Source organism: Porites lutea, chromosome 9, assembly GCF_958299795.1.
Source record: "Porites lutea chromosome 9, jaPorLute2.1, whole genome shotgun sequence".
Taxonomy (NCBI): Eukaryota; Metazoa; Cnidaria; class Anthozoa; order Scleractinia; family Poritidae; genus Porites; species Porites lutea.
This window is the reverse complement of record NC_133209.1, coordinates 800,895-820,003: the sequence shown is the minus strand read 5'-3', so window position 1 is coordinate 820,003 and position 19,109 is coordinate 800,895. Positions and strand designations below refer to the sequence as shown.

The 19,109-nt window shown below is 38.1% G+C and overlaps 4 protein-coding genes across 4 annotated transcripts; 3 read left to right on the top strand and 1 right to left on the bottom strand.

Moving 5' to 3' along the window:
* Positions 1 to 1,517: 1,517 nt before the first annotated feature.
* On the bottom strand, positions 1,518 to 9,947 carry LOC140948386 (ATP-dependent (S)-NAD(P)H-hydrate dehydratase-like). Its single transcript, XM_073397620.1, has 9 exons — positions 9,596 to 9,947; positions 8,809 to 8,854; positions 7,550 to 7,638; positions 6,144 to 6,252; positions 6,001 to 6,051; positions 5,673 to 5,777; positions 5,096 to 5,219; positions 4,744 to 4,870; positions 1,518 to 3,472 (listed from the first exon to the last, which is right to left on the bottom strand). The coding sequence occupies exons 1-9, from the start codon at positions 9,880 to 9,882 to the stop codon at positions 3,271 to 3,273; spliced, it is 1,140 nt and encodes a 379-aa protein (XP_073253721.1). The 5' UTR covers positions 9,883 to 9,947; the 3' UTR covers positions 1,518 to 3,270.
* A 62-nt stretch (positions 9,948 to 10,009) lies between these two features.
* LOC140947709 (ferredoxin-fold anticodon-binding domain-containing protein 1-like) lies at positions 10,010 to 13,021 on the top strand. Its single transcript, XM_073396884.1, has 4 exons — positions 10,010 to 10,533; positions 11,052 to 11,211; positions 11,367 to 12,339; positions 12,470 to 13,021. Exons 1-4 carry the CDS (start codon positions 10,047 to 10,049, stop codon positions 12,785 to 12,787), a joined length of 1,938 nt encoding a protein of 645 aa, XP_073252985.1. The 5' UTR covers positions 10,010 to 10,046; the 3' UTR covers positions 12,788 to 13,021.
* Positions 13,022 to 13,371: 350 nt separating this feature from the next.
* Positions 13,372 to 14,061, top strand: LOC140948094 (histamine N-methyltransferase-like). The gene has a single exon (XM_073397320.1). It carries the CDS (start codon positions 13,372 to 13,374, stop codon positions 14,059 to 14,061), a length of 690 nt encoding a protein of 229 aa, XP_073253421.1.
* A 2,623-nt stretch (positions 14,062 to 16,684) lies between these two features.
* LOC140947769 (histamine N-methyltransferase-like) lies at positions 16,685 to 18,196 on the top strand. The gene has a single exon (XM_073396957.1). It carries the CDS (start codon positions 16,786 to 16,788, stop codon positions 17,674 to 17,676), a length of 891 nt encoding a protein of 296 aa, XP_073253058.1. The 5' UTR covers positions 16,685 to 16,785; the 3' UTR covers positions 17,677 to 18,196.
* The last annotated feature ends 913 nt before the right edge of the window (positions 18,197 to 19,109 follow it).

Here is a 19,109-nt window from a genome sequence, read left to right as displayed (position 1 = left end):
ACACAATTAACGCACACAATGAACGTCACACAACGGAAGCGTGTAGAACTAACTTGTAAATAAAAACTCCGCAGAGTTTAATGGCTAATTGTATGTCAAACATTCTAAAATGTCTTCGTTTATTCAGTGGTTGTCGCAAGGATTCCGGGAAGGCACCCTTTTCCTGCTTTTACACACCTTTTCTTTTTCTTTTCTTAATTTTCAGAACCACTTATGAACAATAACACTGATACCAATATAATTCCCCATTAAAAGCTCGCTGTTGTTTGGTTTGAAAACACGTGGGGCTGAACACGTATATATCAAATATTTAAAGCTTTGAAGCTACAACTAGATACAAAACGTCTTTCTTAAATTAATTTGGTGTCTTTTTGTATAACGAAATTAAATTCGGATAAAAATGACATCAACATAATAAACACAGTGAATTATGCCTTCCATGAATGACCGCACTCAGCTTTCATGGGTCGCGACAAGCCACATCATCAAAGATTAATAGTTTCAATAATGAGAGTCTGAATGAGATGGAAAATGTCAACTACTTAGCGGTGCGCTGAAGTGCGAACAAATTTTGATGACTGGCGACAAATTACCCGACAAACTGTCAGATGCGGTATCATTAGATCAAAAGCTTATCGATTGAACTGCAAACTGGGTTCATTTGTTATCTGCAATCTCTCTTAAGGAAACATTTTTGATAAAAATGCATCCTGAGAAATTTCGTATTTTTCTCTGTGATTCTCTCTACAAAGCTCCCAATTTTCAAGGGCATTTGTATGAGAGCTATTGACACTAATTTTTTGTAGGCCACGCCCAGAGTCATCGATCATATAAGATCAAAGTTTCTAATGTCGGGCACGGCAAAGTTTACCGTTTTGCCTCGTGGAAGATACGTATGGCCAGAGCCCGCAAAGTTGGAGAGGTCTTTTAATAAACAGCTGCTCTCCTTCCCCAGACACAAACTGATTTACTGATATGGAGATTGCAAAAGAGATAGCCTTTCACAACACACGTATAAATAATTTGTTACGCCTCGAAATCTAGGGGAAAAGGAGGAGTAACAAATTCAAAACAAAAATCACGAGTGCTCAAGGAAGGGACAAGAGTGAAAGGAGAATCATGAGACAATAATAATATTTCATGGTCCCACTACTGTAAATCTAACACATGACTTGCTCTGATGCTGTTTGGGGGTCTTCGTGGGCTTAACTTTTAACCGCAAAAAATAAGCTGAAAATTTAGTGTCGTTTAATGCTGGTAAGAAAAATAATCGTATATTATTTTACCACAAGTTTGTGTAACTCAAATGGAGGTACTATTAAAACTTTGTTGTTCATTAATTCCTTCGGACAATTTTCCAAAGGTCGCCTGACGGTTTCTGAAGACTTCCGAAGCTTTCTGTGAAAGAAGACATGAGCTTGGACATTGTTACTTAACGTAAAGATCTTGATGTCTTTCGTATACTCGTTGCTAAGAGGATGATATATTTATCCTCAAATCAACCACTTTAGGGACATGGTTCTTCAGTCAGTGAGGTAAACCTAAGCAATTCACTGAATATTATAGTACTTATCACATTTTATTCACATTTATCTTACTATAATTAACCCTTGTTATCATGATTTACATATTACATGGTCAGTACAATTTATTTTGCAGACCTTTGCAGTGTACAACTGTTTCACTTTTTCCAAAAAAGTGAAGTCAATCAAAGTTCAAGTAACTTGCACTGAGGATCTGGTATGAGGACAAATGATCATTGCCCTTTCACGATTTTCAAATTTATTTATTTATTTATTTATTTACCAGCTTTTCTGGACACAGGCCTGCCCAGAGGGAATGTGCACGAACGGGACTTATAGGTCCCATGCAAAAACTGGAAAACAAAAAAAGAGTTGTAACAAACTCACAACAATCACTGCCATGAATTTAACTTTTTCACTTCCAACGGGACCGAAAGTTTAAATTTAAAAAAATCCCGAATTTCAATTTGAAAGCCCCGATAGAAAACGTTTAAAATGATAACACGGTGATGCTATCACGCAAAAACTGTCGTAGACGCACTTATATAGCGAATAGTCCCACCGTTCCAACTCTTGTTATTACGGTAACATCGAATTACGATTACGGTTGTTACAATAAAAACAAAATTGAAAGTTACTAAGGAATACAAATAACAGCTATGAAACGACGAAATACATGAAAGGAAACAAACTAAGCGAAAGTACTTACAAACGTTGTGTGACTTGAACAAAGTTGAACGGAAAAGGGTACGATGGCAACTGACAAAACTGAACGAAACTGAGATGATGTTGCTGCGAACTCTGAAGCGAAATGAATCTAACATAAACGATGAAACTTACAAAATGATCTAAAAACAAAGGAAATTACGCAGAGAAGTCTAACAGAATATGAATTGCGATAACTGAAAAGAATGTAAAAGGAATGTGCAAAACTAAACAAAGAACTAGCGCGATTGAAATGTTTAATGTAGTATACGACCGTAACACGCCCCAATTAGAATTTTGACCATGGACTCAAGACAGCAAGTACCCATGACGTGCTTCATTTAACCCTCTAAGTCCCAATAGTGACCAACATCAATTTTCTCCTAACGATATCCATACAATGTCAAGAGATTAGGTTATGAGAATTAATAAAATGATCAACAATGAGAAAATGCCTTGATCTTTTATCAAATTTGCTCAACACATTCTTTATGGAAATGTATAGAGATCAGTTTGGAGAATTTATATGTGGATATTGGGGCTTAAAGGGTTAAATGGTAAACATAACAACAGCATTACATTTATCCAGGAGAGACTTTGAAGTGTGAGAGGGTTTAGCCACGCTGAAGAGAGTTTGAAGAAATATGCAAATGACAAGAATTCATGTCTCTTGAATCCTGGTCAACTAGTAACCCACATTTCTAAAGTAAATAAGGTTTTCTGTGAGTAAAAAGGAGTATGTCACGAAATTTAAGACAATTTGCGTACTCACCGACTGTTTTATCTTACTGAAAACTACAGAAAAGAAAAGAAGCTTACACAGTATAAAAAGCCAATAAGGGAAATTGTAGAAGGTTAAAACTGCATTGAGGAAAGACGAAAAACGTTCGACTGATTTTTTTAAGTTTCCCCCAAAAGCATGAAAACATATGATCCTAACGCCCGAAAATAATAATCTCTGCATGTATTAAACATTTAGATCTTGTAATATCGAAAATATGCCTAATCAATAAAATTCCATGACAAAGTCCGCTGAATTACTTCATACAGTGTGTTCCTGTCTTGTTACGTTCTCATCTGACTTTTTCTCAGGAAATAACAATTGAAATGAGTCGTGAATCTCTGCGACCATATCTGTAGTAGTCATATTCCGCTTGTACTTTGCAAACGCCAGTCTGTTGCAGGTTCGCGTTAAAGCGCAGGCGCCATAGGCAGCTACCAGTGTTCGACCATATGCGCATGCTCTGTAAGTGCAATAGAAAATGTAATGTGTTCGCTTTCAAAGGTTAAAGTTCAATAATGGCAGTAAAATAAATAAATTAAATGGAAACAAAATCTTGGTTAAGGAGGGTTCAATAAATAGTTACTGATTGGCGTCAAAATTTCCGACAGCGATCAAAAAATACAACGTTATATACAATAGTCTGAAATGCAATCCGTCCCTTCGCCCCACCCCCCTTTCCGTCCGTTGGGGTGGGAGGTGGGTGGCGCGAAGAGATGGATGACATTTCAGACTGTAAATGCAATAGTTTCTATGACAAGGCTTATTACCAGGTTTGCAATTTCCTTTTTAAATCTCGTAAACCACTTGTTTTAGCATTTACAAGTAAAAGGAGTAAGTAGTACCAGCAGCCCGTGATAAAAAATTTCCCACAACACTGGTGCAGGTGACCTGCGGCACATTTTACCACCGTAGATGCACGTGACCAGAAAAGCAAACTGCAGAGAACCGTGCGTAATATGCTGAAACGATATTTCTATTATTTCTGTTGTAAACCAAGACTCTAATGGCTGACTGTGAAGACGTTTACTGCCTTGTAACAGTCATTATAAGCCTCTTAACTGAAAATCAAAGGATCCCGCGCGGGACATGCCACTCTTGATTTATAAGGTTTGACCTTTCAGGAATGACTGTAAATTTTTTGCACACATAAAAGCTAAACTGTGCAAGGCCAACAAATGTGGACACGTGCTGAGAGTATGTAGAAAAAAGTGTTACTGCCAAACAGAAATTGATTCTCTCTTCTATAGTATTGTTCTTCCTAACATAACCTACGGACTATCTGTTTATGGTGCCTCCGTTGCGGAAATTAATGTCCTTCAGCAATTTTTAGACAGACGCTATAAGTTGCGCTTTATATCTACGCAGTTAAATAATAGATCATTACTACAAAAACAAGATCATGAAGCGATTTTTAAAAAAGTTAAACAGCGTGATCCCTCTGAAGGTTTGCTTACCGCAAGAAAAGAACAATTTAACCTACAACCTTAGACGTAAAAGTTGCCAGAGGCCCAAGATAAACACCGAACGTTATAAGAACACATAGATTAATTTTTAAATACGACCTTTTATGATATTTTATGTCAGATATATGTATCTAGTTTTCATATTTGTTAATCTTTTTATTCTATTGTAATTTAGCTGAACTTTTAATCTTTTTATCCTGTAACATTAGATATGTATTTTTATCTAATGAGCAATAAAGACATTTATTATTATTTATTATATGAATACCTTTCTTCCCTGGTCTTTTTCTTGAATGCTGTATCAGCCCAATGAAAGAATACTCCCATGGATCCAGACAAAAGATCACCTTGTCCTCCACACCTTCTGTTGCTTCCTTCAGTTGTACAATGAACTACTACACAATGGTACAAAGGGTTGGAACAAAAAAACTACGATTATCTCTCCAGAAATCATGACATTGACTCCACTGAATTTAGACGGATTTTTACAGGATTCGCTGCTCTTTCAGTTACCCTACTAAAAGCCGGTGGGAGGGTCTGGGGGCTCTACATGCCACTCTAAGAAACAAAAACAGAATACTCACAAGTTTCTATAAGAACATAGAAGCCAAATATCTTACCATCCTTTCCATCTGCAAGAATGTCTTCTTGTCCTTTTCGACATATCGTGACCCCTCCAAACTCTCTGCATAACTGGGTCACATGACTTGAAGAGTCTATTGAAGGATCAGGTTCCCGGCCAAACTAGAAATTGGTACAAACAGCTATATTATACACTAGTTATGACGTGACAATTGACATCCCAAGGAATCGGAGTAAAAGTTGACAATATTTCCTTACATGTTCTCTGTCCCCCGGGTAAATTAAAAACCTTTACCCTGGAAAATAATAATCACTGCATATTCACATATATCCACTTCTATATACACTTAGAAGAGGATATGAAGCACATAATATGTCTGTTTGTTGTTCTTAAAGCCACTGAAGATAGAAGAGCCTCTAAAAGGAAGGACAGGGTCACCATGTATACAGCTTTTTCAGGGATACAGGTTGAAAGAGGCAGTTACTTCAATTCTATAAAAACTACATTTGCTTTAATCTTTAATCTTCTATTTCTCTGTCCTTTTTGATTAATGATTCAGCCAAAATATTTCAGAACAAATTAATAATTACATTTGCAGTCTATAATTTCAGTACCATGGTGGTGTATAATCTTGAAAACTCCACTGCATTTGGTGTTAGTATTGCCTTGGTGTAATTCTTGACTATTTCAGGGTATGAGGTGACCATAAAGAGCCCATCCTATAAAAAAAATTAAACAGTCTTTTTTCCTGGCTAACAATTTTACAAATTTAGTATAGGAGTAAACACCCAGCAAGAAAAAATATTTAATTCTGTACTGATAAATACATATAGGTGAAAATTTACCAAAGAAACATTGATCATCAAAAGCAAAAGAGAACACATACACACACACACACCTAAAAGTTACCAGTAAGTTGAGTCATTAAATAGTTTACTTAACTGCATCTATGACAAGGAGTTTGTTTTGTTCTTTTGCAAGTTCAAGAACACCCTGGATACAAAAAGAAAAATACAAAGTGAGCAGAGTGCACATTTTGCAATTATTACAAAACAATAGTTAGAATCAAGAAATTATGAAGTTACCTTAACATTCTCAATTATTGTTGGATTTCTTCCCATCCCTGGGCCTATGACAAGGCAATGAAGTCTCGACAGCCAATCTTTTACCTCTTTCACAGCTGTTTTTTTATCCCTGGGGAAACACAGTGAGCTGTTAGTAAAGGGCTGCAGCTAACAAGAGGCCTTTTCCTACAAACTAAATGGAAGCAAAGTATGTGATTTCTTATATAACCTTAGATCTTCAGGTAGTATTTTACTTTCTATGCCAGCTGTTCGATCGAAGACGTTAGGTGATAGAGCTTTTATGGTAGCAGCACCGACGCTCTGGAACTCTCTTCCAAAAGAACTTCATGCAAATACTAATGTGAACAGTTTTAAGGCGCATATTAAGACTTATCTTTTTAGAACTTCATATTGGTGAGCAATTTTATTTTCAGTTCTTACTTGCATGCATATAAATTCTTTACTTTCTTGTAAAGTAATGTAGTTGTAATGCGCAGCTGATCATTCTCATGTTAAGCTGCGCACAACAAGTTCATAAATTATTATTATTATTATTACATACAGCCTTTAGCTCCTGCAACAACTCATGTTAAAATGATTATGTTATTTCAAAGTCTGGGGTCCATGTAAAAGTCCCTATTCTTACTTCTCTCACAACCTGCAGCCACAGGCATTTTACTTACTTTTTAAAACTTTCACTGCTATACTTGAAACATAAGCAAAAGACATTATTTTTTCTCCTCACTACAAGAAGTGGAAATTTGTTGAAGACAATAAAGTTAAACAATAGCAACTGAGAAACTCAACAATTTTTTTTCCTTTTTTTTTTCAAAATGTCTGGGGAAAACAGACAACTTCAAGCATAAAAGGTGTTTTTGAAATAAGTAATGAAAGTTTCCAGGATACATTTAAAGGGACACGTTCACAGTTAAGCGCATAGTCATTAATCAAATTACTTTTTTCCAATTTATTATTAATTCTATCGGTTGGTAATCCCACTCACATGTATCTCAGCAATCTCAGAGTGTATTTCAAAGTAGAAGTGTATTTCAGAGTAACCTGAAGTAGGATGGAAGAGTACTAAAGTCGCAGAAAAAATTACTGGATTATGCCAACACTACCAACGTTAAATTTATCACTGACCCGAAGGTTTTATTCCATGGTTGATTAATTTACAGCTATTTGCAAACATTTAAGTTGATCAAGTGCAAGTGACTGCCAGGGGAGTGTGCAGATTAGTTCTTTGACAACATTATGACATGATCTTATTGCTTGCATAGACAGTACAACATGTCCCAGCAGAAAAACAGCAAGTTGATAAATGAGTATGCGCTGAACCGTGAACCTGTCCCTTTAAATGGAATTTCTTTGGCATTGCTTTCAAATGTATAGTATCCCTAATTACATTTATGTTTTTTAGTACTAACAAGAGTGGATGAACAATGAGTTCAGGACTGTAAGACTTTATCACCACGGATGCATCACTAGTACAAAAGACATGAGACAAATCTGCTCCCTGCAAATCAAAAATGATTACAATATTATTACAATCACTTAATTTTTACATGAGTGTTTGTTTGAAAAAAATCTGAAAAATAATTGAGAATTAAAAATTTCATAGACAAAAAATGAAGAAACAGCGTTAGTTGATGGTGAGTACAATGTACAGTGCTGAAAATTAAGATGCCCATAGACCAGTATTTTCACGGTTTTTTCATAAGTTACAAAAATTTCACATTTCAGCAATTGTTACATAGAATAAACTTACTAGCCTGAAATTCATCCGATTGCTTCGAGTCGTTTTCTCCTCTCAACAACGTCTGAATCGACCGGCCGTTAATGCCGTCCAGTGACGTCACTCACTACCCGAAAACCGGGTAGTGATTTTGATTGGTTGATTGTCTAAACATTCGCATAATTATGTATAATTATGAAAAATTTTAGCGGGATTGTCGCTTGATATTCAGCGGATCGCATCCCTGGCATTCTTTCGTGTAGTTCAAACATTTCGATAAGCTTAATCTTTATCTTAAACAGCAAAATTGCCCTTGTCTTCGAAACTGAAATGCTAAATTGAGCTGTGAATGAAGGATCATTGCAGAGAGTCGGTACGTTTTTCATTTGGAGGCCCTTTGTGGTTTCGGCGGCCGGTGATTTTGTTTACGCGAAGTTTTCTGGGTTCAATATTATAATTTGACCTTCTTGCCATTTTTACCGTCAAGTGTAATGATTCTGTTAGCTTTCCTTTCTTGTTTCCTTGTTTTTTTCTTCGTTAAGGACCAAATAGCTTCTTTTCAATTAAAGCAAATCATTGTGTTTTTGAACTAAGTGTTCCGTGTGTGTGTTTATTTCATTGCGTGATTGCGACCGAGTTTGATTCAGATAAAAGAATTCAGTACAACCGGTTCAGAGTTGTACTGCATGCAGTTGATAGTTTGAACGTTAAACATGAATTACGATCGAAAAAAATAAAGCAGTTCTGTATCATGCAGACATTTCCAAACTATATTTCTCGGTTTGCCACTTGACTGACTTGAAAGTCGTGTTTTACTTTTTGCATGAATTAAAGCAAAGATCAAGGAGTAGTGACGTCACTGGACGGCATTAACGGCCGGTCGATTCAGACGTTACTGAGGGAGTAAAAACGACTCGAAGTAATCGGATGAAATTCAGGCTATAAACTTACTGCTTTTAAAGCTGATATTGCTGCAAAATAGGGAGCACCAGTGTACCTGCAAAAAAATATCACTTTTTGTGATCATGTATAGAAATCTTTTATTTAGGTAATAATAGCTTGGCTTTAACTTGTTACTGTTTCACCTAACAACCAAAACCATTGTAGAAATAACATATTCAAAATGACATCAAAGCAATGACTGGAGAAATTCTGCACTGATGACGTGTTACTACCCATGTCTTCTTTTGGTCAGATTTTATTTTTATTTTTAAGATAAAAAAACACTTTCATTGTTGTGTTTTTGTTTTATATTGTATTGATATTCAAACAGGATACTTTTCTTTGTAACCCTCTCCCTTTCTTTATTTACTCTTAGAGGCTGCTCAAAACTGTATTTTGAGGTCAACCTGTGCTGTAAGAGGTAATTTAGCCATTCTCCAAGACTGACATATTATACAGGTTTGACTGTGGTTCAGCTTAAAGTTCAGTTCAGTTTTAAAGTTTTTGCATAAATTTACAACACTGACCAAGGACTGGGTGTGGCTCTTTTTAAATGTATATGGCCCAATGATACACATTGCACCAAGAAACTGGCTGTGCGATGTCTTATGCCTTGTTAAATAAACATAAGCCAATGTTTACTTCACCAATGGTAATTTAATTTAACCTTTCTTTCAATATATAACATAAGAACGCTTCTAAGACAAGACTAGAAACAGATCAAAAGGTCCCATATATTATGAAATTCAAGGTAGACTCTACCAATATGGACCCTCTTTATTCGAAGTATACTTACTCCTGACATCCTCCTATCACTCCTATTCTACCCATTTGTCCTTTGTGAGCACACTCTGTAAGAGCTGGAATAGTTTCTCGTACCAATTCCAGGCAGCTGCAGGTTTTTTTAGGCGACTTCAGAAAGGCGGTATCTGTTAAAGATCTGACGCGACTATCCGCTTCTTTCTCGCCTCCAGCGAAAGTGCTTCGTCTTGTCGCCATGACCAAACGTAACCTTATCAAACTAATCGATGTGAAATGCCTCTTAAAAACATGAAAAGGTATGCTTTTCACCCATCCGCCCATATAGAAAACAACGAAAACAACAAGGCGTTCAACGAAAGTCAATGAAGCAAAAACTAGGTCTATAAAATGAAACCGCAGTCCAATTTGATTGAATGCGCGTTTTAAAAATGGCGGCAATGCAAGGATTTCATCAAAAGAAAAGCGAGTTGTAATGCGCCTTGATTATGGCTTTACTCGATCCAGATTTATACTCAAATGATGTGTTAGTTGTCGGAGATGGGAACTTTTCATTTACTCTTTGTCTGGCTTCGGCATTATCACAAACATCAGTTAAAATCATAGCAACATCACTCGACTCAGTTCCTGCGTTAGCGAACAGTGACTTCGCTTTACAAAATATTGAGAAATTATCATCTTTCGAAAACGTCGAGGTCCTGCACGAAGTAGATGCAACGGATCTTTCCCGAACATTTGGTTCGAGAATATTCGATCGCGTGATTTTCAACTTTCCGCACGTTGGTGGGAAGTCGAACATTGGTAAATCAAGAGAGCTTTTAACGCGATTCTTTGCAAGCGCGGCAAAACATGTTAGTCCTGGAAAGGGTGAGATTTGTGTCAGTCTTTGCCAAGGACAAGGTGGAACACCCCTGGATAATCCCAGAAGACAGTTTGGAAATAGTTGGCAGGTTGTGTATCAAGCTGCTAAGGCAGGTTAGACACAGTGACTCTACAGCGTACTTAAAGGTCGTGGCAGAATCTTACAAATCCTTTTTTTTGGTTTTGCACGCAACAACGTATAAATTGCCCGACGACTCAAACATGACTACGTGTGGGGGGGGGGGGGGGGGGGGTTAATTATTTACTATTAGAGGATGTTAGATAATTCAGGAAAACAAGGCGGCAACTGGATTCTTTCTTTGGTTTGTACTAAGCCCTGGTCTTGTAGAATGTTTTGGTCAGTGAGCAATGGCTACAAGAGAGAATATTATTGTCATCTCTTGCCCACATATTATAAAGCAAGAGATTACAGTGAGAGGATATCATGACATATGGGCTCGTTAAAAGAGGGCATTTTAAGACTGAGAAGTTGGATTGGGGCTTATTTTTCAAAGGGCTTATTTTTTAAGGCCAAGAGGAATTGTTATTGGGATTTTTCAGTAGCTTTGTAATGGTATACCATGTAAGAGAGTTCTTTTCTACAGTTGTTTATTGTGTTTTGTTCACTATAGATTTGATTCTGAACGCCGTGTATCCTTTCAGAAGTGCAGATTATGGTTCATACCAAAGTGCAGGCTTCCGTGGACAGCTTGGTAAAGGCTTCCACACCGTCAATGGTCTAACTCATGTGTTTGTGCATGGGGTACCAATGGAAGCTGTACCTGACATTGAGTAAGTTACACTCTCCGTAAGCCAAACTTTAATTTACAATATTTATTTTCTTTTTTTAAATTAGCATTTAAATTTTATAGACAAAGTTACCAGTCATTTATATAAGGTATTTCGTGCTTATTTATTTTCCAGTTTGCTCTTTTTTCTCTCCACAGTTCTTTCATAACCCATAACAGCAGTTTTATGTCATACTGTTATCCCACGAAGAGCCTAAGTTTTGTCCCTGGCAATCCTCTTTACATCATCAGCAACAAGCTCAAAAGCTTCTTTTCAGATATTCCAATTGGTGAGGCTAATGTTGTTTTCAAGCGCTCGGAAAGTATAGATAATATCAGTGAACAATTTGAGAAGTTAAATGTTTGTGGCTCAGGTGAAGCAGAGGGACAACTAAACCAATCATTCAGACGCTTAGGTGTGTCACTTTTAAGTGAAGTTGTGCAGAGTCTGCAGGAGTTTGGTGCATTGTTTGTCATGAGTGGAATTGAAATTGATTTTTTCTTTCCTCCATCTTCTGAAAATCATCCCATATGTCACAAAATGATAGCAGTGAAGACTTTTACGAATGGTACAACAGCTTTGGAAGTTAAAAAAGAACTTGATAGTATTCTTGACTTGTTTATAACAAAGATGTGTTCTGGCCTTGATGGTCTAAGAATTGAAAACAGCTCTAGGGGCTTATCTCAGGGAGGTATTTCGACTGCTGATGACTTACTCAATCAAGAGATCACCGAGTTGGAATGTGGAAAACAGACAAAATTCCACAATCTCAAGAATGCATCAAGTGCAAACATCAGATGTGAATGTGGAAAAGAAACTTTGCAGGAGAAGTGCATTTACTGTAGGCTGGAGAAACACTATCTTGGACATGACATCTCTCCTCCGCTTTGCACCAGCAAGTGCTTTCAACCTTCAACACAACAAGAGTTGTACCATAAACAAAGATTGATACTCTCTTGTGGTTTAATAGATGCCAGTGTTCTCAGTCCTGAAACGTTTGCTGACAAGTGTTTGTGTTGGTTGATGGAAATCAACCTGGATAACTTAGTTATGACTTTATGTGGGATTCCTGATGTGAGACTTCTGTGGTCCCAGGATAAAAGATTCAAGGTGCAGTTTTCAACCTTACAGGTAGGACAAACCTAACCAAGTGACACGCTTACTTGAAGTGATGGTAGATTCTAGTGTTACAATGTAGAGTTAGCCATTTTCTCTTTAGTTAAAATAATTAACTAATTGGTGTAATCTGGTCATGTTTTAGGATAATGGCTTACCAGACCTTTGGAAGTTTGTGCCGTTCAGCTTCTTTCCTCCAACCTACATTCATGATATAAGCTTCTGGATAACTGAACACATGACAGAACAGCAGTTTTTTCAGGACATTTATGAGACGACTCAAGGTTGCATGTGCGATATACAATTCATTGAACGATACTATGATACAAAACAGGATAAAGTGAGTTATAGTTACCGCATGGTTTACAGCTCATGTGATAGGCCGCTGACCCATCTTCAAACTGTTGAAATGCAGAACTTATTGAGAAGAAAGTTACTGAATTGTGAATTCCATCTCAAGTAGCAGATGGTGGCATTTTATGAGAGGGAGGAGATCTTCTGCAAAGGGCAGAAGATATCTTTTATATATTTAGATATTTTTTGGTCAGATAATCCAGAAACAGACAGACTACAAACAATTGCTGCTTCTGCTAAAACTTACATGTAGTTAAGTAAACACAGTGCTGCTGAGCGAAGATAGACGGCTGTTTTTGCAGAATAAAATCGATGCAATTTAGGTTTGGTTCTATTCAACGGGCTGTGAATTCAACTTGGGTCTAAACGTTTAGACCCAAGTCAAATTTAGAAGGATTTGTATGGAGTAGTCAGAGCATAACTGGGCTAATATCTCAGAGACAATTTGACAAATCCCATAATTTCACAAATTTAATTTTTATGACGTCACCAGTTTAGAACTCTATGGCGGTGTTTGTTTAAACAGGAGAGCATTACTTCAAGAGTCTTTATGTATTCAAGACGAAATGCGATCAATTCGTGCCACACATTGGGAACATACGTAAACACATGGCATCTGTGATTAAAAAATTACCACAACATCTATCCTGTTTTAACATGTTGAGCGTTGGAAGTGGATGAGGGGAGGCGGACATGGAAATCTTGAAGATTGTGAAAGAAGAGCTACAGAAAACACAGGGCTGCGACCAGATAAAGATTTATAACAGAGCGATCGAGGTAAATGAATACGCTTGCGATCTTTACAAATCTGCTGTCAATAGGCTTAACGATCAACAGATAGAGTTCGATGTTCGCTGTCAGACCTTTGAAGAGTATAAAGAGAGAGGAAATGAGGAAACAGTAGAACGCACGAAGTTTGATGTCATCTACTTCACACACAGTATCTACTACTTGGACATCAACGAACCTTTAAGTCATTGTCTTGAGAACGAGCTCAATGCTAACGGCAGCTTATTTATTATGGTGAATGGAGTGGACCTCATCTATTGGGTTCTGGACAAGCAACACTTTCCTGACTGGCATGGAAAACCAGATTATTTGGTTGGCGAAAGCTACGAAACCGTAGAGAAAGTTTTAAACTTTGTTGAGGAAGGTGGTTGGAGACCTGAAGTCTTCAACGAAGAACATTCAATTGATGTGACTGACGTATTTGATGAAGGAAACCTGCTTCTCGACTTCCTGACACACAAAAAGAATTTTCGCGACAACGCAGATAAACAAGTGGTGAAAGAAACCCTGGCGCTGATAAAGGATCTCTCAACCGTTAGAGATAAAAGGAATTCTGGAAAACCGGCGGAATTTCTTATTTTTATCAAGAAGTAATCTTTTATTTGTGATACAGTAATGGACTTTTCCTGTTAAAGGTGTTTAAAGCTAATAACATACCCACGTATTTTAACCCTTTCACACTACTAAAGCGGCCAAAAGCGGCCACGAGAAAAGGGTGCAAAAAAATGCGCTATATGCCCTAGGTAAGGCAGTCTTTGTCTATACTTATTGTTCCATTGTTAAGGGCAGGCACAAACCAATTAAATCACACAAACTGCGCATACAAAACTATTGCCTGAGGCTAGTGGTGAAGGGCCGAATTTTGGCTTCGCTATGAAGACGTACGTGCGCGAACCTACGCACGGGACTTGTATACTGCATTTCTAAAACGCCATAAAACACACCAAAATCCAGATGGTTGAGCATTTCCTTCTCTTTTCTTTTTGCCTATAAAAGAATTTATTTAGCTAGTCATCATATAATTAGAAATATTCAGTAGATTTAAACGTGCTTTAGACTTGTATTTTACCTTTGTAAATCAATATGGCTGCCGCCTAATACGATGCGATTTCTGGTTCTGACGATGATAGTAATAGTAATTTAAGTTTTAGTGACGTGAATGTTGATGCAGACTTATCTGACTTATCTTATCTATCTTCTAAGGAGAAAAGCGGCAAAAGTGAGTCTAGCTGAAGATAGTAAAAGCGACAACGAGTCGACCGCAAATAATGCATCAGTCAATTCCAGCTGCGCCCAGTCCCCCCCCGGACTGACCCCTGGGCATTAGCATTTTTTGCCTTGGATGGTAAATTCCCGGGGGTGGGGACTCTTGAGCTGTCAAATCCCCAGGGGTGGGGACGAAAAAAGAGGGCAAATGCCCCGTCCTCCACTGGACGGAAACATTTTTCATTGACGCTAAGTCGAATAATCCCGTTTTAATCATTTTAATGTGCGTTTTTTTGTTTCAATTGACGTCTTCCTTTATAATAGCGCTAGGATTCTAATTAAGACTTCATGCCACGACGACATGCACCAGTTTATGGTTTTAGTATTGTTATAAAATTATTAACATTAAAATTTATGGAGCGCTGTAAAGTTATATGTTTTGAATAGTTTTATAAAGATGAAAGGATGTTCAACAGAAATTTGATTCGATAACCAAAAAACGTTGATTCACGTCGATAGCTCTGGATTTCGCTATGTAATTCCGGCTTGAAAAGCAATGAAGAAATGCAAACATAGAATCGAGAACTTGCATTTTCAACCCTCTTCAATTTATTCCTGTCCTTGACAGATGAGCCAATCTGCTTTTTTTTTTTCCAGTAAAACCTTCTGTGTAGTTATATTCTGACAGGAAATCGCGTGCGTGTCAAAAGCTCGAGAATGGCTCCGGGGTTGGCAAATGCCAGGCCCCCGGGCAGTGCAAAATTTGCAAATGCCCCACCCCCGGGACTAGCAAGACGGGCAAATACCCCGCAGTAGTCCGGAGGAGGGGGTGGGGGGGGGGGCTGGGCGCAGCTGGAATTGACTGATGCATAAAATAGAGGCAATGCATGAAAGGTCCCTCGTAAACGTGAAAGTTGAACCTCGCTCAACTTCTCGTTTAAGCTCAGCACTTGTTATCTTGCCATTATTTTATTTACGTGATTAAAAATTTACGTGCGTTAACGTGCGTAGCCAAAACCGCGTTAGTGGAAATCAACCTTTAGAAAACACCACACACGTGTGGCGGTATTTAAACTAAGGTCACGTGACGGCTAGCGGAAAATCATTGTGACGTAAAAAGCGTTTACAATAAAGAAAATATGAAAATAGCTAAAAATACAACGAAACAAAAACTAAGGCACACGGGTGCCGTTACAATTTTTGTTATGTTTTTGACAGCCCCTATATTTTTGTTTAATGGTCCACTGTAGTGTATTGTCGAGTTTAAAATTTGGAGTGTTAGTTTTTGTAATTTTATGTATTTGGAAAAGGTTTTTAACAGTTATTAATAAAGGTTGCCTCAGTCCCAATTCTGCGTGTTGGTTGTATGGTTTAGGAAGGTATCAACCAACTTTCATGAGGGTGCACTACCCATAATAATTTTTTTGGTGATTTTTACAGGTATAGCAACTTTTGTTGCTTTATTCACCATATAACCTTGGATATGTAACTATTGACAAATGATTTATTTCGAATTCACTCAAGTTATTGTTGTTACGAGTTGTGAACAATTTTAATCCCGCCGACGGGATTTAGACTATCAGATTTAAAATGATGTGAAAGCGTTGTATAAATTTTTCAGTTAAGAATAAATGTGAAATGTATTTGACAAATCCAGTATAAGTACTACTTTGGGTAAAGATGAGACTTAGGGTTAGAGTAGCTATGTAGCCACGTGGCCACGTAGCTGCGTAACCACGTACTCGCGTATTTTAGGGTTAGGGTTAACGGTTAGTAGTCACACAGTCTCCCACGCATCCGTACTTTGTTTGGACAAGCGTTGCGTGATGAGATAAAGAATAGCTGGGTACCGGGGGTATAGCTTCGAAGTGGCCGGGTATTCTGCAGTTAGGCAATTTTCAGCTTATTCACCTTGATTTGTAACCATTGATGGTAATCGATACCTTTATCGTACGTGCTTTTGCTTCTACAACCGACTATCAAGCAAAGCGCGCAACCCGGCACGCAGTTTTGGTCCACCAATATTACTGCTAAGATTTTCATCACGTGAGTAAAAACGATGATCGTGTCCCACTCTTCGCTGCGTGATTTGTTACACGCAAAGGCGAAGCAATGGCGTCGTTTGTGAAAACAGGGGAGCATTACTTCAAGAGTTTAAATGTTTTAAAGGAAAAAAGCGATAATTTTGTGAGAACCATTGAGATCGTGCGTAATCACATGGCGTCTGTGATTCAAAGGTTGACACAAAATCAATCCTGTTTTAACATCTTGAGCGTTGGAAGTGGAACAGGAGAGGTGGACATGGAAATCGTGAAGGTTATGAAAGAGGAGCTACTACGAATACAGGGTCGCGACCAGATAAAGATCTATAACAGAGCGATCGAGCCAAGTGAATACGCTTGCGACCTTTACAAATCTGCTGTTAAAAGGGTCAACGACCAACAGATGGATTTCGATGTTCGCTGTCAAACCTTTCAAGAGTATAAAGAGCGAGGACCTGAGAAACCAGAAGAATGCAACAAGTTTGACGTCATCCACTTCATGCACAGTCTCTACTACGTGGACATCGAAGAGGCTTTAAGTCATTGCATTGAGAACGAGCTCCATACAAACGGCAGTTTACTTTGCATGGTGGAGGGGCCGGACCTCATCTCCTGGGTTCTAGATAAGCAACGCTTTCCTGACTGGTATGCAAAACCGGGTGATTCGGTTCCCGACAGCTTCAAAACTGTGAAGAAATTATTTAAGTTTCTTGGGGAAGCTGGATGGAGATATGAAGTCTTCAACCAAGAATCTCCGATTGATGTTACTGATGTCTTTGATCCAGAATCGACTGAAGGAAATCTGCTTCTTGACTTCCTGACACACAGTGAGAATTTTCGTCACACCGCAGATGAACAGTTGGTGAAAGAAACACTGACGCTGATTAAGGAGCTCTCAACCATTAAAGATGAAAGGCATTTTGGAAAACTGACTGAATATCTTATTTTTATCTATAAGTAAACGTTCTGACTGATTTAGTAGTACACCTACTTTGACCCTTTTGCGGACCTGTGAAGCTGTAGTGAAGATACCCGCATTGTAGGTGTACCCGCCTTGAAGGACCACTTGGCCTTGAAGACAATTTGGAAAAAGATGGAATCTCTTATCCTTATCTCAGGGATAAATAACGTTTTGATAGACTGGCAGTCTTCTCATTTTTAAGCTGGGAACTTCCCCAAATGATGACAGGAAAAGCTAATACACAATAATGTAATGTTTGGAGCAACACCTCTGAACACAACCTGAATAAGATCCAAGCTGTGCAAAATTTTGCAGCCCGTATCGTTAGCAACACAAGGAAATTTGATGATATCTCCCCTATACTTAAAGATTTACAGTGGCTACCAGTAAGAGACAACTCTTCCAGCGTCATGCAATAATGGCTTTTAAATGTATGACTGGGTGTACACCAGATTCATTACTTTCTAAATGTATTCAAAGAGCTAGCACCATTACGCGTACCAGTAGTGGTGTAGGGATCGGTTACCCGGTCCCCTGGGGCCCGTTTCTCGAAAGTCCCGATAATTAACGGGCCCGGTAAGCTGTCTCCGTTTACATTAAAGATCGAGGTTTCAATAGTTTTGCATCTAGCATGATAAAACTATCAGTTAGTGAAACAGAATGGAGTAGTCTGCTAGCCAGGACCGGCGCGCTTATTCTTTATATTTCGTTTTGAATATTTGTTTTCGGGCCCGAAAAGTTACCGGGTCTTTCGAGAAACGGGCCCCTGACCCTAAACCCTAACCCTAACCTTAACCGTAACCCTTACCCTGGTTATGTAAATCTATCTCGAATTTCACCCAAGTTAATGTTGTTACGAATTGAGAACAATTTTAATCCCGCCGAGGGGATTTAGAGTATCAGATTTAAAGTGATGTCGAGGCATTGTGTAAATTTTTCCGTTAAGAATAAATGTGAAAAATCCACTACTGCTTTGGGTAAAAATGAATAGTCACGTAGTCTCCCACGCATCCTTACTTTGTCTGGAGGAGCGTTGCGTGACGAGATAAAGAATGGCTGCCTAGGAGAGATTACGTAGCCACTGTTATAGGGGTATAGCTTCGAAGTGGCCGGGTAGCTTATTCTCTTTGACTTGTAACCACTGATGGTATTCGAGAAGAATTAAGACCTTTATCTCGCGTGCGTTTGCTTCCACGACCGACTATCGAGCAAAATAACATCTTCAAACAAGACCAAACAAGTGTTTGTACATTTTAAGATCACTAAGAAAAGATGGATGCACCCAGGTAGAGATAGATTACCTCTTTAAGGCTATTGTTCTGCCAAAGATCACGTACGCACTTCCAGTCTATAGAGCCAGCCAGTTAGATTTAAACACCATACAATGTTTTTTAAAAATGTGCAATAAGCGACGTTACACCTCTGAGTCAATT